This window comes from Erythrolamprus reginae, chromosome 1 (genome assembly GCF_031021105.1).
Source record: "Erythrolamprus reginae isolate rEryReg1 chromosome 1, rEryReg1.hap1, whole genome shotgun sequence".
NCBI classification, from domain to species: Eukaryota; Metazoa; Chordata; class Lepidosauria; order Squamata; family Dipsadidae; genus Erythrolamprus; species Erythrolamprus reginae.
In genome coordinates this window covers 74,521,733-74,544,497 of record NC_091950.1, presented here as the reverse complement: position 1 = coordinate 74,544,497, position 22,765 = coordinate 74,521,733, and the positions used below count along the sequence as shown (strand labels likewise).

The window sequence follows — 22,765 nt, the reverse complement described above, 5'->3', positions numbered from 1 at the left end:
ATTTGTCAGAAATGGTGTAGGGCAGGGGTGGCAATTAATTTTGCCATAGGGCCGCATGAGAAATTGGGATGGTTTTAGAGGGGCGGACTAATATAATTAACTCAGTTCTACCCAATAATGTCTATTATTGGGTAGAACTGAGTTAATTATATTATAATTATAAATTATATATTATTATATTATATATTATATCATATATTATATATATAATTATATATATTATATCTTGAACACACAGTTCTTATCTAGAAAAGTTATATATTATATTACATTACATTACATTATATTATTATTATATTATTATAATAAATTAATTGCCCACTCCTGGTATATAGTATACATATGCTGGTAACAGATACTAAATGAAAAAAAACTGAAATCATTTGTCATTATCATTCCCTATAATTCCAAATTATGAAACATTATGATCCTAGAAAGTTCCTTTATTCAATTTTAAGTTAATAATTAATTCAATTCATATAATGCTACCTGATTATTTCATTTTTTTTAATCCTAAAGTTGTCTAGTTTCTTTCTACTTCTATTTTTATCTATCAAGGAACTTGTTTGCTTTTCATAAAAGGGGAGAGAAATTCATATTTAATACTTTTATATTTCCAGAGTAATACCATTTCTCCGTCATTCCTCCCTCTCTCCATTTCTCCTTTCTTCCTTCCCTTCCCTTCCCTTCCCTTCCTCCTTCCTTCCCTCCATTCTCAGTCTTCCAATTCTCTCCCTGCACCCCAACCTGATTTTCCCCCACTGGGGGTGGGAGAGGTTCCGCAGCGAATTCCCGAAGAAGGTTAAGTCAACTTATCGGAAAGGTGGAGAGGGCAAGGTGAGAGCTCTGGTGTAGGCAGCGCCATCAGCTGAGCAACAGGCACGACGTGACTGCCGCTTTTTTGCTTTTTGCTTCTGCACACAGGTGGCGAGACTGTCCAACTCCACTGCGTGGCTTTTGGAAACGCTGCGCGGCTTTTGGAAACGTCACACGGTTTTTGGTTTTTGCCTGCGCACGCATGAGCGCGCGCACAGGTTGGACTGACCTCTGCAGGCCGGTCACAGACAGCGGGCGGGCCACATCCGGCCCTTGGACTGCATCTTGCCCAGGTCTGGTGTAGGGTCTCCTGCTTGAGCAGGGGGTTGGACTAGATGACCCTTCCAACTCAGTTAATCTATCTAGTCCAAACAATATGGCAAGTGGACCTCTATAGAAAGCTCCTACCTACCAGCTGATACCACCATAAGTATGGGTAAGTATCAACAAGGAATATTAAAATGTTATTTTGTACCTGTAGTATTGCATAAGATGCAGTGTTCCCGTCTGCTAGTTATCTTATAAGGATCTGGATGGATTCCAAAATTGAATCCCAACTACAATTTTTCCAGAAACCCATGGATTTTCTGATGCACTTATTCAATCTAGAGTAAGATGTGTTACATTATTCATAAAGAAGTGTGTATGTAAATTGTAGGTTTTCCTGAACTCAGAACTATTGCACAACAGGTGGAGTCAGTGACAAGGTGGTTTTTGAGCAAGAGAGGCTGGTTATATGAGTTGTGACTTTCTTAAGAGTCAGAGAATATAGTGCCAAATACATCCCTTTTTTAAACTTCCAGGTTAGACTGCTATAGCAATCACTACAATACACTTTATTCAGGACTATTTATAGCATTACAGATACTACTCGGCTTATAACCACAATTGAGACCGGAATGCTAAGCAATGTGGCGTAAAGTGCAATGGCAGATGACCATCTTGCTTAGTCATACTGGCAGTCCCAGTTGCTGATGTAATTTCAGACGTGAGGGTTAAGCAGGAAGCAGAGGAGGTCCCTGGTAAAGTGTGTGGGAGTGCTGCAAGGAGTTGGCAGTGGGAGGGGTGGTATATGTGAAAACTGAAGCAATGTTACAGTGTGGTGTGCGCTCAGGAAGACAGAAGAAGGAGAACCCGGGTACATGTGTGCAAGTGGCAGAAACCAGGAAAAGAATGTGGCATTTCTTGGCATACTTTGGCTATGGTACTGCAGGAAGCGCAGCGCAGCCCAACATCATGGTACAAAAGATCTTTTTGCTGCCTCAGAACCACAACGCACAAAGAAGCTTCTTTCTGCCATGCTGCTGGGCCAGGCTAGGCTTCTTGCTGCAAAGGTTTCACATTGTGGTTCAGGGATTCTGTCAGGTCCAGAACTACAATGTGTCAAGAACCCCTTTTCACCATGCCATTGGACCAGACTGGGACTGGGCTTCACACTGCAAGAACCCCTGAGTTTCAGCATGGAGGCTTCAAATCCAACCCCTAGTAACAGGGTGCAAAGTGGCTTCTTCCTGTTCCAGGAAACCATAGCTGCCTCAGCCCAGGCCCAACCACCCCAGCTGATCTTCACCGCCTTCTTGCTCACAATGCTAACGTGGCATGCCTGGCTCTTTGCACAGCAGTTGGTGGCCATGCGATAAGCCCCCAGTGTCATCTTAAACCACAAGATAGGAAGCAATAAATATGATAAATAAATAAATCTTCCCTAAGATGTTTTGAATGACCTGAAGGCGAAAGCCTTGTGAAGTTGTGAAAGATCAGGACAGGCAGGCCTGGTCAGCTGTGGGAGAAGGAAAATAGTGAAAGTTGGCTACGGTGGCAGGGAGCATGGTGTGCAGTGGTCAAAAGAGCAAATATAGGGAAGATAGGGATAAAGGGACGCAAGCTGTCAAGATCTTAATTTTGTTCATGTGATCAGGGGCAGCTGCCACAATTGTAATCTTTGGAGAGGTTCATTCAGTGTCATCATAACTTTGAGCGGTCACTAAATGAATGGTTGAAAGTCAAGGAACCTGTGCTTGAAAACTTTTAACTGCTGCCAATGTGATGGCTCACTTGCTGATAAAAGCCACTGCTGCAGTGCACAGGGTATAAATTTCATTAAATAAATGCTTACAGAAATTTAATTTGTTCTCTTTTAGCTCTCTAAACAAAAATATTACTAAATATTGAAATTTAAAAGATGCATCATCCCATCAAAGTATTTAGACATATGTTCCTCCATTTCCAGCTTTTCCTTCTTGCCCCTATTGAAACATCGTGTGGGTAAGCTAGAATAATCAACAATCTCTTTTACACTCTGTAATGTACTTTAATTTGAAAATATGTAGCCCAGTCTTAGCATTCAATGAATGAGGTTCATGGTCAATAGTGACCTCCCCTTTTTTCCTATATTTTAAATTTAAGTACTACCTTAACCAGCAACTTTAAAGAACTCAAAAACTTATACATTATTTGATATCCGAAGTAGATGCCACAAAATAGTTCTTAGTTATCTGTCATTGTGGAAAAAAGAATGTGTCACACAAATGCTGTTGTCCTACATAACAATGTTACATGATTACTAAATGATTTAAAACATGCACAAATGTGTGTGTGTGTGTCTATATGTATGTGTGTACCCCTGGTCACTGTCGCGGGGTCGGGAAGTTGCGCACAAGTGGAGAGGCCCATCTCAAGCGAGCACCTGCCCATCCCAAGCATCCGTTTTCTGAACTTTGGCTGAACCCAGCTGCTTGATTGAGGAGGGTCTCCCCACTCATGCGCACCCTCCCGAACTTGCCAACAGGCCAGGGAGTAATGAGAAAGAGAGGGAGGTCGCCGGAGCCTTAGTGCAGGAACAAAGTGCCACGCCTCCTGCTTCTTCAGGTAGGATCTTGCATCCGCCGCGCTTGGCCAAATAGCTGCGGGGAGGAGAGGAACATGGCAAGGCGATGGTCGGAGGTTTATGCAGGAATGAAGCAGCCTTGTATTTGCCTTCATATCACATTTGCACTCAAGGAAGCCCTTGTCTCCCTGCTGTACAAGGGGGAAGGGGAGAGATGAGAGAGAGAAAAGGGGATCTGATAATTCCCTTTTCTCTCTCTTATCTATCTTTCATACACACACACAAGCAGGATACCGTCCTGGGCCGGGATCACGGGGCAGCCATGGCGACTCCTCCTCCCACTGTCGCCACTGCACGCCCAGGTGAGTAGCCAGCTACGCTGTGCTGGAGAGCCAGAGCTCTTCCCTCCATACATTTGGCGGCAGCAGTAGCTGCCCCCCCTCACTTACTGAGCTGACATGAAGGGGACCGCAGTTGGCAGCTGTCCATAAAGGATGCGGAATTGCAAAAAGGGGTGCTAGGGTGCTTTCTCTCTTCCACCATAGCGTCCCTTTTTACAATTGTGTGACCTTTTCAGGCAGCTCAGCCCCAAAGGTGGTCCCCTTCATGTCGGAGCATGAAGCGCCACATTTCTGCTGAAGACACCCTTTGCCTCCCGCCCCTTCAGGCTGGAGCTCGTGCCCACCATGCTGGGACAAAGAGCTGTGGGGGAAATGGGGTGTGATAGCTGGAGTGAAGAGAGAAGGAGGGAGAGGGGCAGAGAAATGAGACCTGGAATGAGAGAATGAGAGGAAATAGAGAAATAAATGGAAGAGAGAGAGAAGGAGAGAGGGAGGGACAGAGTAATGAGAGCACTGGAGGGAAAGAATGAGAGAAAGGAAAGAGAAACAAATGAGAGAGAGGAGAGGGATAGAAAAATGAGAGAGTTGGAGAGACAGAATGAGAGAAATAAATGGGAGAGAGATAGAGAGAAGGGGAGAGGAAAAGGGTCAGAGAAGAGTTGGAACGAGAAAATGAGAGAGGGAAAAGAGAAGGAAACAAATGAGAGAAGGAAAAGAAAGAAAGGAAAAGTAAAATACAAATGAGAGGGAGAAAAAGAGAAATGAGAGAGAGAAAAGGGGATGAAAAGAAAGAGACAGAGAATTGAGAAAATGATGAAGGAAGAGAATGAGAAAGAGGAGAAAAAGAGAAAGGGAAGAGGGAGAGAATGAGAGAGCTAGAGAGAGAGAATGAGAGAGAGGGAAATAAATGAGAGGGCATATTCCAATGAACAAAACCTATTTATAAAACATCCATACTGGATATATTGTAGGTCAAGGGTCTGCAACCTTAAATACTCAAAGAGCCATTTGGATCCATTTCCCATAGAAAAAAACAGGAGCCACTAAACTTGGGTGGATATGGCCAACTCAACATCACTCTCACCCAGTCACATGGACGCCCCCAGCCACATCTACCCAGGTTTTGTGGCTTTCATTTTTTTTTGGTGGGAAACGGGTATCTCCCCCCCCCCTATTTTTCTCTTTTTCCTTCCCCCCTCCCTCTCTTTTCTTTCTTCCTTTCTTTCTCTCTTCTACTAAAAAGCATTTTCAATTCTATTGTCCAAAGCACTTACTACCACCCCAATGATTAAAAAAAAATAGAATTAGGCATAAAAAGACCCAGTAATAATAACATGGTTGATAAAACAGGGTGTTTTTTTTAAAAAAAAAGAAAAAAAAATAATTTTCAGCCTAATAATTATAACTGGGTCACATAATAGCTAAAATATTCAAATGATACTATGAGAGAAATCTATAATGACAATGAATCAGTCTCTCAGAATCATTACTACTGAAAGATGACTAACACTAATTTTAACAGGTCAGAATTACTAAAATGAACATCCGCATTATTATGAAAGTCAGCAGTTCTATAAAACAGTAATTTATAAATCAAACAACATGGATTCAGGCAAATTTTCTACTAAATTCCAGAATATAAAATATATTTTTGTTTAGTTTGTGGTATTTCTGTCAACATAGTTTAATAGCAAAGATATTAAATAAAATAACAACCCCTTTCCAGTGGGTTTTTGCCATTACATTAAGTGAAAGCAGCCATTGATATGCTAGTTTTTGTTGTTTATTGTTGATTTATATTCTACACACATACACACACTTTGCTTTGGTTTCTCCTTTGAATTTCTATATGGGGATTTTTCAGCCACTACCAGTTTATATTAGACTCTATTCACACAACATGTGGGCTCTAATAAAAATACCTACAAAACTCAGCTAATTAATTATGTTACTTCATTTAACTATTCTATTGTTTCCATTGATTTTGATATATCTGGCTGTTTAACAAATAAATAAAATGTAACACTGAAAGCAGAAATTAAATAAAATATTGTAAAATGCTTAAAATATATTTTTAAAAGACAAGGAATCCATGTTGAACATTTCCTTTGGTCTTTTCATAAGATATTTTTTCACAAGATTTACTTCCTATTAAATGCACTTAATAAAAATAGGAAAAAACCCCTCTTAACAATGTTGCTGTAATACAAATAAATTTTACTACCTACAAAATTCAAAAAGTTGTCTTATTCTCAAGCAGAAACTATATGTTAAATCTTCAAGACCTTCTTAATGAATCAGCAGTTTCAATAATTGTAAGTAAGTGTCATAAAAATTAAGATGGTTGGATTTGGGGATCTAGTATATATGATTTAGATTTAGAACATACTGCAGAGATCTGCCCACAATAACTCATCATTTCCAAGTTGAGCAACTAAACCATAATTCTGTTAGCAATTATGCCATTTGGCAATTCCTTAACCAAGAAGCAGCTGTGATATCAGCATGTGAAGTTCTTCTAAATTAATATTGTCCGTAACAGTAGCCTTTTAAAAAACCAAGATTTTAAGCATTTGAGAGCAGGGTGGATGGCAGTAAAAACAGATTGAAAGCAAAAACATTTTTATCATTTGATTTTTATCCTCCCACGATGTCTGGAATGGAATTTTTTCCTCTATTGGTCCATATATAGTACAGAAAAGCTGTACAACAAGATTATTTTTTGCTATATCTGATGTGAACACATGCTAGCAAAGCAAACTCTCAAGAATAAAAGGATTCCCAATGGTTTCGTTTGGAGTCCTATTACACACTGGTACTTCCCGAGAAGTGATTTACTTTGTTTGCCTCTAGCTGAAATATATAGTTGCTCAACAGAGACCTTGCCATGCATGGCAGCATACAACAACAAGAAAAAAACATTACCAATATAAGGCAACGTACCTTATTAATACTTAATAAAATGCTAAAATGGGGACTTTACTCATTTTGACCCCAAGACACACAGTCTTTACTGTCTTTCTAATGGACTGCAGGGCGGGGTCATATGACATGATAAAAATAATTCTTAAGGGGCTGGGCATACTAGCAAGACGCCACACCTCCTGGGTCTCTTATGATCACATTGTTTCCACCAAAGCATCCAAAGAATATCCTCTCTATCAGAGATTGAAGACAGAGATATATCCTTGGAAGGAGATGATCCCACAAGTAACCTAGTTCTATGTCATGTAAGGCTCAATCAGCCCAATACCATGAATTGCCACCAGAAACCTATGCTGATCCTGTGCAGTTTGTGGAATAGAGATAGTACACGAGCATATACAAGCATACCCATAACATCCTCCGCCATTGCATTATGGGCCACATGAACTTTCAAATTGGCCTTCAGAGTGGCCCCATCTAGTGTGTTTCAATACTTTATTGAGAACCAATTATGAGTGATCATAATCAGGGCTTCATGAAGAGGTGAATTTGGTGCATAATATGAAACAACGCAATTTCTCTCCCCAGACACAACTGTCAACTGCTCTAGAAATTGGAGATATGAATTGAAAAGGGCCCCCAAGCTGTGCACTAAATCCAAACACATTTGTGCAGGGGTCGACAAAGTTGTTCAGAATCTAGGAGCCAGCCAAAAAATTTAGGAGCCAGAATTTTTTTTAAGCAAACTTGGTTTTTTGCCGAGTCTCCACCTGACATCGCTTTCACCCCCTCTGTCTCCTCCTTCCTCTCTCATCTCTTTCCTTCCTCTCCCTCCCTTTCTCTCTTTCCTTTCTCTCCCTTTCTGTCTATCCTTTCTATCTCTCACCCCTTCTCCCTCTTTCATTCCCTTTCTCTCCCTCCCTTTCTCTCTCATTCCTTTCTCTCCCTCTTTCCTTCCTATCTCTCTTTCTTTTTCTCCCTCCTTCATATCTTCTTTCTCTCCCCCTTCCTCCCTCTTTCCTTTCTCCCCCTCCCTTTCTCTTCCTTTTTCTCTATCCTTTCTACTTCTTACTCTTTCTTTCTCTCCCTCCTTCATTCAATTTTCTCTCCCTCCCTTTCTCTCCCTTTCTCTCTCTTTCCTTTCTCTCCCTCCCTTTCTCTTCCTTTTTCTCTATCCTTTCTACTTCTTACTCTTTCTTTCTCTCCCTCCTTCATTCAATTTTCTCTCCCCCCCCTTCCTCCCTCTTTCCTTTCTCTCCCTCCCTTTCTCTTCCTTTTTCTCTATCCTTTCTACTTCTTACTCTTTCTTTCTCTCCCTCCTTCATTCAATTTTCTCTCCCCCCCCTTCCTCCCTCTTTCCTTTCTCCCCCTCCCTTTCTCTTCCTTTTTCTCTATCCTTTCTGCTTCTTACTCTTTCTTTCTCTCCCTCCTTCATTCAATTTTCTCTCCCTCCCTTACTCTCTCTTTCCTTTCTCTCCCTCCCTTGTTCTCCCCTGGGGCTGCCTGTGCCTGCCCTGCACCACCCAACACGGACGGACAGCCCCCGGTCGTCGGTTCGTCGCCCCCCACCCCCCCACGGAGGGAGATCAGGCTGGCGAGGGCGGTAGAACTACGTCACCAGCCACTGGAGGGAGATCGGGCTGGCGGGGGCGGCGAATCCACCTCCCCAGCCGCGCGGAGGGAAATCCGGTAGGCGGGCGGGTGGCCGCGGCTCCCTGCGCGCCCCTGGAAAAGCGTACAGGGAACGGTGCCCGGGGCCGCTTTAGCCGCCCCCCGCTCCCCCCGCCATCTCCCCGCGACTGCCTGTGCCGCTGCAGCCGCGGCCCCCCCCCCGCTCCCACCGCCAGTGCCCTCCCGCCGGCCCCCAAAGGACACTTGCCGATGACGACAGGGAACCTTCAGCTGGGCGGGCGCTGCCGTGCCGGTGCCTCCGACCTCCCGGTTCCTGCTCGATGCCGCGGTTTCTGGCGCTCTCCTGCTGGGCTCCAAAGAAGGAAGGCGGGAAAAAGGCGCGAAGAATGGAGCTCTCCTTCCTGCCTGCCTTCTTTGGGACCCAGCAGGAGAGCGCCAGAAACCCCGGCATCGGGCAGGAGCGGAGAGGTCAGAGGCACCGCAGCGCCCTGCCCAGGCGGCACACCGGTCGGGGCGCCAGACAACATTTTCTAGGCGCCACTGGCGACCAGGCGCCTGGGTTTGTCGAACCTTGCATTTGTGCACCCTGGCCAAAATTAAAGGAAGAAATCACTTAAATTTTATTTGATTCTAGGATCCAATTACACAAAGACACATTCTTGATGAATGTACGGTATCTTTTCTTTTTCTTTGTGTGTTAAATCACACTTGGTCAATAAATAATTCTAAATTCTAAAAAACTACTGCCACTGTGCTATCAGCATGCTGATGATACTGCACTCTCTATTAATGATGATGCCCTTCATTGAATTCGAGGAGGGGGGAGCAGCGAGGCACTTAGTGAAGCACAGTTCTTGAACTATGTTGCTGTCACATAACAGAGAATGGAAGTTCCAGAGAAAGGAGAAAAAATTGCCTACAACATCTTAAACCAGGGGTCGGCAACTCACGGCTCTGAAGCCGCATGTGGCTCTTTGGGCCTCCTGCTGTAACTCCCTGTCCCATCACTAGCTGGCTTTGCCCTCCCCTCCCTCAACTGGCCTGAGAAGGTAAGATCAATGCCCGGAATGGAGAAGCGTCTGGGGCTGACTTGCCAGGACTGGTTGAGGTACATAGCCACCCCTGGCGGAGGCTTTCCTTCGGGTGATCCTCCTCACTTTCACAACTCCCTGACTGGCTGTGCTGGGGCCAGGAAGGTGCGCATATGCCAAAGCACAGCAAGAGCACACGCAGATGGGCAGCTGCTTGTTTAATGAAGGTCTTTGTACACGGCTTCTCTCCTGCCCTAAGGATCTGGCCATTGCCTTGCCATGTCCCGTCCTCCCCTGGCAACTCTTTGGCAGAGTGGGGTGGGCGTAGGCTCCAGCCCAAAGTTGCAAGAAGTAAAGGCTGCCTTTGCTCCAACAACCCTCCTCTTCCTCTCATGCAGGAGAGGAGGGGAGACGGCAAGGTGATGGCAGGACAGGACAGAAGTGGCCCTGTAGCTTCCTTCACGCCACATCTGTGCGTAAGGCAGAATTTACTTCCTGCTGCTTCGGGCTGTAGCTCCCTCCCTTTATGCTCAGCTGAAGAGCTGCAAGCAGGGGAGATGAGACTTGACACAGCAAGACAATGGCTGGATCCTTCGAGCAGGAGAGCTACGTCCAAAGACCCTCCTTAAGTGAGCAGCTGCCCGCCCTTCGCATGCAACTTTGCTGCACTTTGGCATCTCCCTGCATGCACCACAAGCAGCCAGGGAGTCGCTGGGGGGGGGGTTGCCTGAAGAGAAGCCTCCACTGTGGGTAGCTATCACTCCTCAGCACACAGAGAGAGAAGGGGACACAGGGGGAGAAAGAGATGGGAGAAAGAGAGAGATGAAGGAGGGAGAGGGAAAGAGAGATGGGTAGGGAGGAAGAGAGCGAGAGGGAAAGAGAGAAAGAAAGATGAGAGGGAGAGAGATAGGAGAGGGAGAAAGAGAGATGGAGAGAAAGAGAGAGGGAAAAGAGAGAGTCTGCTTCTCATAGGAAAGAAAACAGAGTCACAAAGTCTAGGTAGGCATAGCTGAGAGGGGGATGTCCTGTGACTCGGTGGGAGTGACATCAAGTTGGCCATGCCTACCCAGGTTGTGCAGCTCTGGGTGTTTTGCTTTCTCTGAAAAATGAGTACAAATGGCTCTGAGTTTTTAAGATTGCCAACCCCTGCCCTAAATTGATGCCTCCACTCATAAAACCATCTGAACAATGTCATAGACAGCTGAGAGATCAAGCAAAGCTAGATTAGAACCACTTATCTCCAAGATGTGATTGCCAGAGTTCACTGACAAGAGCAACCAAAGCTATCTCAGTTTTCTATCCTGGTCTGAAACCTGATACAGTTTTACAGTCTGCTTCCACCAGAAGAAAACTACAGGTTATCTGCTTTCTCAATAACCTTCCTCAGAAAGAAATATTGGGAAGGAATTTTCTGGATCAATGGCATCCTGTGATACCTTCACATAGAGGAAGTAGACTATCACCTCTTTCAGAGCCAGTGGGACCATCCTGTCTCTCAAAGAGGCACTTACTACTGCATCTCCCAGCATGCATTAACCAACCAGGAAGAGCATGGATACAAACACAAATGGTCACATTCACAGCACCAAGAACCTTAGCTACTTTCTTAAGACTAACAGGTCAAACACCTCCCAGATAACATCACAAGATAATGCCTCAGGCAACTTCATCAGACAAGCCCAACTCAGAATTAGGGATTAGGTCAATCTCAACTGGGCCACTAGCCGACATTTGGAAGATACAATAAAGAACATAGAAATAAGCATACTTCATTACTCTTATCACCACAAAGCAGGCCCTAATATGGACATTTATCTGTTCTTCTTGAACCCATATTACCTTTGATATGAGCACGAGCCATTTTATAATGAAAACAGCACATTATAGCTGGTCTTACTGAGATTTCCTAGCTCAGCTGCTTTCAGAGGATTATCAACATTGATACAGAGATTTCTGCATCAATACAATCTGAAGAATGCTTGTCACACATTCCCAGTAACATTTCAGCACAATAAAAATCAAACTGAATATCTGACATAAACAAGCATAAAACTAAAACAAATAAAACTTTACTTACGTTTCAAAGCACCGATCCACATTGTCTGACATCAGCAGCAGCATACATAACTGCTCCAGTGCTATTAGCTGCATGTCTCTTTCATCCCCCTGACCCATCTGCAGCCATTCAAGCAATGTATCTGGGTCCACATCTGCCATGATTTTAAAGTAGTCTGTTCTTAAATTAAAAAGAAACCAAAATTCTTTTTTAAATCCAGTCAAATAGGTCTGACCTAATTAATCTTCTACTCCGAAGAAATCCAACTGTTTGCAATCTTCACCTAAAAAAAAGAGATATGTAGTTAATTTTATCTGTTAGTATTCTTTAATTTTATGACAATAAGTATGTGTGTTACTAGTATAATATATTCTGCACTCCATTAAATTAACTCTGCAGTGCTCCAGAATCATTTGGAAAAGGTGTACTTGAAATATTATAAATGAACAGTATTTGAGCAGTAAAGTCTCTGCTAACATTTATACATTTTAGAAATCATCATTAGGAATGTAAGAAGCTAAGAGTCTGGTACCATATTTTGGTCTTTCTATCCTTATTACCAGGGGATGTCTTGTTTTTGGGGAACCCTTGTTCCCCCCAAAACAAGACATCCCCTGGTAATAAGCCCAATTGGGCCTCTGATGCATGGCAATAAGGCCATTTATTTCAGGGTTCAAAAAAAAATATGTCAGTGTCTTATTTTCAGGGAAACACGGTATTACTACAAATTTCAAAGTGGAAGTCAGATATCTAAACAAGTGTTATTGTTAACAATACAAAATTCTAAAATTGTGACAGAAGAGCAGCATCAAATTTAGCTACCGGATATTTCAAATATCTAAGACATTACCAGCAATATATATTGAAATATTACAATCTTGTATTAAATCTTTGATGTTTATGCCATTATTTATTGTTCTAAGTTATTGATGTAGAAAACAATAGTAAATAGCATTTCAAGGGTTAAAAAAATCTCAACTTAAATTATAACGGAGTTTGCTTAACAACAGGAGTGACTTGTGAACCTACAAATAAAATACATTATAATTTTTCCCAATCAGGTGTTCTGTTGCATTGATATTAATTTCATGATATAATTTTAAATGTTTTTCTACATTACCTTGAGTTATTTTTGAAATTATATGGTTTAAAAGTGAAATAAAAATACACACTTCAATTTTAATTACAATTTTCCTTAGAATAGTTTTATATCATGAGGTCTAATACCTTGTGTGCTTTGAAGGAAGAGAATTCTTTTCATGTTGGTACTATGTTGTCTTTCAACAGAACCCAAATTCAGTACAGTGGAACCCCGACATAAGAGCTGCTCTACTTAAGAGCAACTCGAGATAAGAGCTGGGAGGGGAGAGATATTTTTGTTCTACTTACAAGCCCAAATTCGAGATACAAGCGCCAAGGAGCTGTCTCCTGAAGCCAAACGCTAACTTCCGCGTTCGGCTTCAGGAGACAGCTGCGAAGCGGCACGCGTGTTTTAAAAGGTTGCAGCCGGCCTGGGGGGCTCGGGGGGGTGCTTGCAGCTTTCTTTCTTGCTCTTTTTCTTTCTCTCTTTTACCTTCCCTTCCTCTATTTCTTCTTTTCTTTCTCCTTCCCACCTTCTTCCCTCCCTCCCTCCCTTCACTCATTCCTCTCTTACTCTCCCCTTTCATAAGTTTCCTTGCTTCCTTCCTCTGTTCCTGTCCCTTCCCCCTTTCTTTCTTTCTTTCTTTCTTGCTCTTTTTCTTTCTCTCTTTTACCTTCCATTCCTCTATTTCTTCTTTTCTTTCTCCTTCCCACCTTCTTCCCTCCCTCCCTTCACTCATTCCTCTCTTACTCTCCCCTTTCATAAGTTTCCTTGCTTCCTTCCTCTGTTCCTGTCCCTTCCCTTTTTCCTTCCTTCCTTCCCACCCTCCGTCCATTCATTCACCCATTCCTCTCTTGATCGCTTAAAGCCGGTCCCTGGTGCAAAAAGGGTTGGGGACCTCTGTCCTACAGGATTGGGTGGCAGAGAAGTTGAACATATGTAAATTTAAAAGTTTAAGAAAGTTTACAAGTTAAGTGAAAGAAACTTCATTATTCATTTATATGTACATGTACATTTCTTCATTAAAAACATGTCTTTCTGCATAATTTAGACTAACTTTGTGAGTTTTTTCAGGGCTGGAACCAATTAAAATTATTTACATTAATTCCTATGGGGAAAAGTCGTTCGAGATAAGAGCTGCTCGACTTAAGAGCCCAGGTCCGGAACGAATTAAACTCGTATCTCGAGGTACCACTGTACATCCAATCTTTTGTCCAATAACAGGTTGTTTTATGCCACAAACTGCAGTTTCTTTGCCACAGTTGTAAATGTATGTAACACTTTTATAAAGTTAACCTCTTGTAATTTTTTGTAATCATAATTCAGTTTCTAAAATAAAAGCTGTGATGTAATCTAAGTTTTATTTCAATAAATAACTTAAGGTTCAGTCTGCGTTATCTTTATTTTGTTTAAAAATATATGATTAAATATCAATGGGATTTAAACATGCTATAGCAGTAGATAAAGTAGGGAAGTTTATTGAATTCAAGAGGGCTTTTATGTGTGTGGGGGGGGGTGGGGGGGTGGGTTATTTGTTTGTTTGATTGTTTGATTTCTAGGCCGCCCTTCTCCTGAGACTCAGGGTGACTTACAATATATGTGATACATAAAAAGCATGTTAAAAATCGGGGGGGGGGGGGGATAAAACTAAAATTTAAACTAACCCCAACAAAACATTTTAAAAACTTTATCGACCCGACTCATCCAAATATTCAACACATTCATCCAATCTCCACTCATAACAGAGAGATTGTGCAGCATGTGTTCAATAAAGCTATTAAGAATATAAATATCTAGATTTAAACAAGTGATGCTTAGAAAAAGTTTCAATTATATTTGTACAGATAGTCCTTGACTTACAACAGTTTATTTAGTTACTGTTTAAAGATACAATGGCACTGAAAAAAATGAGTTATGACCGTTTTTTCAGAGTTATGACCTTTGCAGCATCCCCATGATTATGTGATCAAAATTCAGATACTTGGCAAATGGTTCATAATTAGGTCTGTGATTGTGTCCCAAGATCATGTGATCACTATGTGACCTTCTGACAAGCAAAGTCAATTGAGAAGCCAAATTTACTTAATAATCAAGTTATTAACTTATCAACTGCAGCAATTCACTTAACAACTGAGCAAAAAAAGTGGTAAAATGGGGCAAAACTCACTTAGCAAATGTCTCACTTAACAGAAATTTTGGGCTCAATTGTGACTGTAAGTCGAGGACTACCTGAATACTGATTGTTCATATGAATTATGAGCAACAAAATTGAATCTAACAAACACATTAGTCAGGAAAAATTGATACTAATAGTATACAATTTCTATTGAGAAAAGTACAGGTAATCCTCAACTTACAACAGTTCATTTAGTGACCGTTCAAAATTACAACAGCACTGAAAAGTGACTTATGGCAATTTTTCACATTTATGACTAAATCAGCATTACTATGGTCATATGATTTATATTGCTATGCTTAACAGATGATTTATATTTATGACTGTTGCAGTGTCCCAGGGTCATGTGATCTTTTGCAACCTTTTGACAAGCAAAGTAAAATGGTGAAGACAGATTCACTTACCAACCATGTTACCAATTTAACAAGTGCAGTTATTGACTTAGCAAACACGGTAGTAAAAGTCATGAAAGGGGGCAAAATTCAACTTAACAAATTTCCTACTTAACATACATTTTGACCTCAAACAATTGTGGTCCTATTTTGAAAACTACCTATATATACATTTTGAGATTACCTACTTCCCAATACACCTGCAACTCAATGCAAAAATAGAGAAATACACTGCACAAACTCTCCCCAACAAAGTAAACATGGAAGAATTGGCAATGGTAGTATGGTAAGCCATATGCTTTACATACAGATAGTCCTCGACTTACAACATTTTGGTTAGTGACCAAAGTTACAATATCACTGAAAAAGTGACACAATCATTTTTTTCAAACTTACCAACTTTTTACAGCATCCCCAATGGGCACATGATCCAAATTCAGATACTTGGCAACCGATTCATATTTAGGATGGCTGCCCTGTGTCCCAGGATCATGTGATCACCTTTAGCAACCTTCTGACAAGCAAAGTAAAATGGGGAAGCTAGATTAACTAAGAGCTTTGGTGATGCAGTGGTTAGAACACAGGACTGCTTCTCCTGATCACTGTTTGGCAGAGCGAATCTCAGCAGGCTCAAGGTTGACTCAGCCTTCCATCCTGCCAAGGTCAGTAAAATGAGGACCCAGATTGTTGGGGGCCAATATGCTTACCCTCTGTAAAACTGCTTAGAGCCGGTTGTAAAGCACTGTGAAGTGATATATAAGTTTAATTCACCATCCGTATTACCAATTTAACAAGCGCAAGGATTGACTTAAACAAAGGTGACACATAGCATTAGACATGTTATGGTCCTAAGTGGAGGACTACCTGTAGCAAAGTGGTTAGGTTCAACCTCTAACTTAATCAGGAGTGAAAAAAGAAAATCTAAATTTGGAAATATCCCCAAATTTCCCCAAAGACACCATGCTTGGAGAACTACACTGCACTCCCTGACGACTTCACATCCAGGAAGGAAGTTTTTCCTACGTTCACAAGAACTCATTTTTATACAAGCCCCCTTTACAAACCAGAGTGTGGCGTCCAACAAATCCCGGGCTAACCTATCTGTTTGCCTTTCCCCCAAATAAAACAAGACGAACCGGAAGCAACGTCCGGGAACCGTCTCCAGATTTTAAGGGTTAGAAAACTGTGCCTCACCTCTCCAAGTCCCAAAACAGAGAAGGCCGAGAAGCCCCTGTGACTTTTCCCCACCGGAGACCCGAGAAAAGTGGGCGCAGCAACCCCTTTTCTTTACGGACTCTGGGCCCAACAAGTGAACCCGGCCCTTCCCTTCCGTCTGTGAAGCCCAAGCCCAGGTTTTTATTTTTCCGGGCCTACCAACCACCGCCTATAGTTGAGGCTCTGCGGAATCTCTACTACAGCCATCTCCCCGTCCCAGAAAAACCAAACTCTTTCCCTTCACCGTCACGCCGCGGCACTCGCGTTCTCCGCCAGCCGCAGGCCTCGCAGGGCATCGCGGCCAGGTGGCTCAGGAAACACCGCCGCCAGGCCGGCACAGCGCGGGGGCTTCCTCTCCCGCCGACCCAGAGACTCGCTCACCTCGGCGCCCGGGTTTCCCCCCGCGGCTGTCGTCGTCCTCGTCGCCGCCTCCTCCTCTCCCTCAGTTTTCGCAGGCCTTTTTCCTCAGTCGGCCGCCAGACAGTGTCGCACCCCGTCCATCTTGATCCTCCCGGCAGAAGCTGAGGGGGTGGCGGAGGATTAAGACGAAGAGCCGCACACTCACACACACACGAGAGGAAGAGGAGGAGGAGTCCGTCGGGCTCCAAGTCAGGCCGAAGCGGACTCCCAGAGCAGAGCGACCCAACGCGGCCGGAGGGGGCGCTGCGGAGAACGCCGTCCCGGCCTTCTTTTCTCCTTCCCTTCTCGCGTCACGAGTGATTCCGGGCTTCCTATTTCTGCCCAGAATAACTCGAGGCCGGAGGCAGCGTGACCTCGCTGGGTTCTCGGTGGCGTTGAATGTTGTCCTCGGTTCGTTAGTTTGGTGTTTCCTTGCGGAAGAATAGAGATACCGTTCAAGCTCACCACACGGGCGATCTTTTAAAAAAATATACATACGTATGTATGTATGTACGTATACAGTATATGTATGTATTATGTATTGTATGTACAGTATAGGTATATAATATAAAATATATGATTACATACTTTTGCTGATAAGTGAAAAGAAAGGGAGCCTAGTGTACATCTACTTCGACTTTGTTATATTCGACAGAAAACCTTGTTATTTTCGACAGAAAATCAACTATATACACACACACACACATATATGTATGTATGTATGTATGTATGGTTTATTTATATTAATATATTTATTACATTATATTAATTTTCAAATTCAGCAAAAACATAAAATATTTATATATTATATAAATATACAACAATAGAAAACAACAGTATATATATAGAGAGAGGGGGGAGGGAGAGAGAGAGAGAGAGAGAAGGAGAGAGAGAGAGATGGCTATGTTCTGGGGAAGGCCTCATCACTGGGAGCTTTCAAGAAGAGACTGGACTGCCATCTGTCAGAAATGGTGTGTGTGTAGGTCTCCTGCTTTGAAGGGGGAGGGGTTGGACTAGTTGACCTACAAGGTCCCTTCCAACTCTGTTTTTCTTAGGTTTGATAACAAACAATGGAGCTTTTAGTACAACTTCGTGGTGGACAGACATTGAAGGGTTTTTTTTTAATCTTTTTTAAAATACGTAAATCTTTATTAAATTATTTTTTTTTAAACAGCATGAAATATATACATATATACACACATGAACTTAACATACACCTAACTCTACCTAACTTTGACATCAACATATAACATATAAAGAAAGCATGTAAACCATCAATAATTATATTTTTGTATTTACTGACATTGATTTATTGCCTATTGGGATTATCCTTCTCAGAGATGTCTGAAGGATTCTGTCATCCTGGTCATAGATGTATCAAAAGAGACATTCACCCATCTGAACTTGGAATAATGATAGTAATTCCCACCAGACATATTGGAGTAAGTTGTGGAAATGTGTATCTTTTAAGTCCCAGGTTTTATAGAGCTTACATGTCTATATATTGAATATGGGACAGGTTTTTAATTCTTCATTTAGTGCTTTAATTCATAATCAGTAGAAAGTTAATTGATGTCACTACAGTCTTAGTACTGAAATGAAGTAAGCCTATTGTAACTTTTGAGAGTGTTGATTTCTTGTAATTAGCTTTCTACACAATTGGAGCTATCATAGCCCTTTTAATTCCAATTAAGAGACAGTCACAGGGGTAGGCAACGTTGGCTCTTTTATGACATGTGGATTTCAACTACCAGAATTCCTGAGCTAGCATGATTGGCTTAGGAATTCTGGGAGTTGAAGTCCAGAAGTCATAGAAGAGCCAACGTTGCCTACCCCTGCACTAATATGTATATACAATATTCCTCAATTCCAAATAAATTGTTGCAATTTCTAGTCATATTGGATTTTACAATTATAACTTATTTTGGTAAGTTATAATTGTATTTATATTTTTATTACACTTTTGGTCCTCGTTTTTTTTTTGTTCCTAAATGCTGGGACTTTCATATTGAAATTCTGAACATGTATTATGTGAAAAATAGGTAAAATAAAATTGGCGAGACATTATCTACAAGAACTGTATTTAGGGCAGAAGTGGAACAGTCATATTCTGCAATTGGGATTTATCTCCTTGCAAAGAACTAAGTTTATATAAAGTTCAATATTGTAAGTAGCTCTTATAATAAAGCTATAATGTATAGTTCTCTGATGTGTCATTAAGTATGAACTATTTACTCATTCTATATGTAATTCTCTGCAATTGTGCCAGGAGTTAAAAGTTGAAAATATCTCCATGTTTTGACAGGCATAGTTATCCCAATTAGTAGAGCTGAGTGATGTTTTTGGTAAATGCATTTCTTAGTCACAAAGAACTAATGACAAAGATTTTAAAATTATAGTATATTTAAACATTATGGGTGGCTACTTGGGAGATCTTTTTGTTGGCCCCTAGAAAATTGAATGTATGCAGAAAACATAAATCTGACTCTTCACACGAGTAGCCAGTCACATGTCATTGAGTGGGAGTCACTAGAAAGACACTAGAGAAAGTTACTCTGGCTTTATGTGATGTAATACTGTATTAATGTAAATTTACAATAATTATATACTACCTTTTAATCGTTATATTTTAATTGTTCAATAGACATTTGAGATCAGATAATAAGGTTCATATTATTTAGAGCAGGGGTGTCAAACTCGTAGCTTGTGGACCAGATGTGTCATGGGCTGGCCACGCCCACCCCAGTTTAGCGAAGGGGGGGAAGGCATGATATGTCATGTGACATGACATGACAATTTGACGCCACGATTTGACACCCCTGATTTTGAGAATTCTAATATGATCGTTGTCATATTTCTAACAGTCTTCAGGCTTTGTCAGCTAATGGTTAAAATGGCAAAGTATTGCTTGTTGCTTTATGGTACAATCAAATATTATACATAAACTGTTTCTTGCATCTTCTTCAGAATCAACTTCGTCTTACACAAATTTTCAACTCTGGACAAAGAGTTCCTCTAAGTGAGCTCAAATGCCCCCTTTAACCCACACAATGTAGTCTGTAAATTCAATCTGTTTTTCTTATGTTTGATACTTTTTGCTCTGAAACTTAAGCTTTATTAGACTCCTGTGCTTCTAATAAAGACAAATAGCTTATATTGGTTTAAATACAACATTTCCAATTTTTTTTCTTTCCAATTTTTATTATTGCAACAAACAATGGTGACTCCTCTGACTTCACATTACACAGTTTGCTTTAGGTAAACCTCTGAGCTTTATGTCCCCAGATGGAAATTAATTTGTAAGACTTGTATATTGTTGTTAGTCAGAAGTTGTGTCCGACCCATTGGGACCCCGTGGACAACATTTCTTCCGGCCTTCCTGTCCTCTACCATTCCCCAGAATTTATTTAAGCTCACACCGACTGCTTCAGTGACTCCATCCAACCACCTCATTCTCTGTCGGCCCCTTCTTCTTTTGCCTTCAATTGTTCCTAGCATTAGGCTCTTCTCCAGTGAGTCCTTTCTTCTCATTAGGTGGCCAGAGTGTTCGAGTTTCATCTTCAGAATCTGGCTTTCTAAAGAGTAGTTAGGGTTGATCTCCTCTAGGACTGACCAGTTTGATCACCTTGCAGTCCAAGGGACTCGCAGGAGTCTTCTCCAACACCATAGTTCAAAGGCCTCAAAATGAACATATTTTGAGGGTATTTTATATTGTCAATCAAGGGATAACGATTTGAACAATTTGTATTACAGAAATAAAAAACAACTAGTTGAATCAAGCTGTTTTAGACTGTTGGTTTTAAGGAGTAGGAATGCTCAATAAAGCATTTAAGCCTGAATCCAACACCTGTATTTTATATATTTGTAGGGCAGAGTTTCCCAATCTTTCCGGCTTTGCAGACCAGCTGAGAGGGGTGGGGAGGTGATGGTTCTGCATGAGTGATGGCGCTGGTAGACAAGTACAGACACAGAGCTCCATTTGTGTAATAAGTGGACATATGCACACTCTACTCTTGCAAATGGAGCATGTGCACCCACGCTTGCCTGCTGCTTAAGCAAGTTGCATACGCACACACCTGCCACTTCTGTGGTCCAGTTCCAAAGGGCTCAGTAGTGGGCTGCAGGGATTGGGGAGCCCAGTTATAGAGGACAAATCTAGAAAGTAATGATATTAAGGCCAGATTCAACTACCACACAAACTGGTTTGTTGATTTGTCTGCAAACCCAATCAATTATAGCTGATTCAGTAGTTGAGTTTAAATATAGAATCTAGATATTTATGGCTGTTATTTATCGGTGAAATTACTTCTGGGCAGTGTTGTGTGAGGCAATGAATATGCCTTGATGGTATGAGTCATTTGTGATTTAAATAATATGTGATACATAAATAGATTTATGTTTATTTTGTAATCTTTCTGACCCTCTAGTCTAAAAGAATTACCTTACAAATAAGATAGACTTTTTCAAATGTATAAAAGTAGTGTTTGGTCATAATAGATGAAAGTATAAAATTAGGGATTTGAAAAGGCTTTTTTTGGTGCTTTTAAGTCAGTCTTGGCAAATGTTTCCAATTTTCTTGGCAAAGTATTGGACTTGGCTTGCCATAGACATATTCCTAGGACAGCTAGGGAATGACTGGCCTATAGTCAGTGAGCTGGCTTTGTGCCTAAGGCAGACCTAGAACTCACAGTCTGCTGATTTCTAACTTAGTGCCAACTACACCTAGTTTTTTTGCTAAACAATTTTACTTTGAATATGTACCACATTAGAGTATCAAAATCCAAGTGTGAGCATTCTGAATGGTTCCTTTATTTTAATAATATGGAATGACATGGCTTTTTTAGATACAAGGAGAGAAAAACCTACACAGTACTTGAAGTCAAGATACCACTTAGTAATAATATTCCATATAATTGTATTTTCCAACTTATGCACAATGCAGAAAATAATAACAGCCAAACTGACATTTCAATCTATATTATCTGCTTATTTTTATGTTTGCCAACCAAACAGAATATTGTAAATAAGTTGTATAATATGAGATTTTGTCCACCTAACTATTAAGAGGTTTATCTCTCCAGAAACAGTACCAAATTTGATGCGATGGGAGACACCAACAACAAAATTGAATTTGAAAATGGATCTCTTCTTGTAGGGTCTGCTGAGAAGCGGAGGTGGGGGAGGAAAAAATACCCGATGGGAGAGATGGCTGGACAGTGACTTGGAATGCTGTTGACTCCTCCATTTTTAAGCCTCTCATCCCCTGAATAGCAGTGAAAGTGCTATTCAAGGGATGGAAAGAATTCTATAGCCATGCTCTGCATATTTTCCCTGCCTTGATTTCAGTTTCAGATTATTCTCTAGTTACAGTTAATGGGACATTCGAGATTAGATACTTAATTGGTTTGTCCGTGGATAAAGTTATAAAGGATTAGTTAGTTAGCTGACTTTTCAGATGTCTTCTTTCAAAAATTCTCCCAGCAAAGAACCACCCAATATCTTAATTTTGTTCGATGAAAACTGTTTCTGATTTAGCTGCATATTTACATTGTAATATTTGTCTTTGAGTTTGGTTAGTATGATCTTTGGGATATAAACATAAGAGTCAACTTCTTGGCTTCCACTTTGTGTTGCTAAATGTAATCTTGGATCCTGGCAGTCACAAGTGCAACTCCACGTCATCTGTAAATATAGCCTATGTTTACTATTCATCAGGTTGTGCAATGTGCTGCAATAAGGAACATGCTAAAGGTTGCTTACCACATTCTTTCAATATTTTGTTTAGTCATGTTGCTGTGGGATTGTATTTTAGGATTTTTGTGTAGGACAAATGTGATTTAATTAAAAAAAACACTTTGAATATTGAAAGAATGT

General features: G+C 41.1%; 1 protein-coding gene across 11 annotated transcripts in view; it reads right to left on the bottom strand.

Moving 5' to 3' along the window:
- Nucleotides 1–17,210, bottom strand: part of HECTD1 (HECT domain E3 ubiquitin protein ligase 1) — a 74,439-nt gene extending 57,229 nt beyond the window's left edge. For 9 of the 11 annotated variants that reach the window (XM_070755920.1, XM_070755985.1, XM_070755937.1 and 6 more), the window contains exons 1-2: nucleotides 16,874–17,204; nucleotides 11,650–11,911 (exon numbers count right to left, since the gene is read on the bottom strand). In XM_070755920.1, coding sequence (XP_070612021.1) covers nucleotides 11,650–11,789 — 140 coding nt within the window. In that variant the 5' untranslated portion in view covers nucleotides 11,790–11,911; nucleotides 16,874–17,204. Of the gene's footprint in view, nucleotides 1–11,649; nucleotides 11,912–16,873 lie in introns of all 11 variants that reach the window. The other 2 variants (XM_070755926.1, XM_070755968.1) reach the window with 1 other exon arrangement.
- Nucleotides 17,211–22,765: the final 5,555 nt, after the last annotated feature.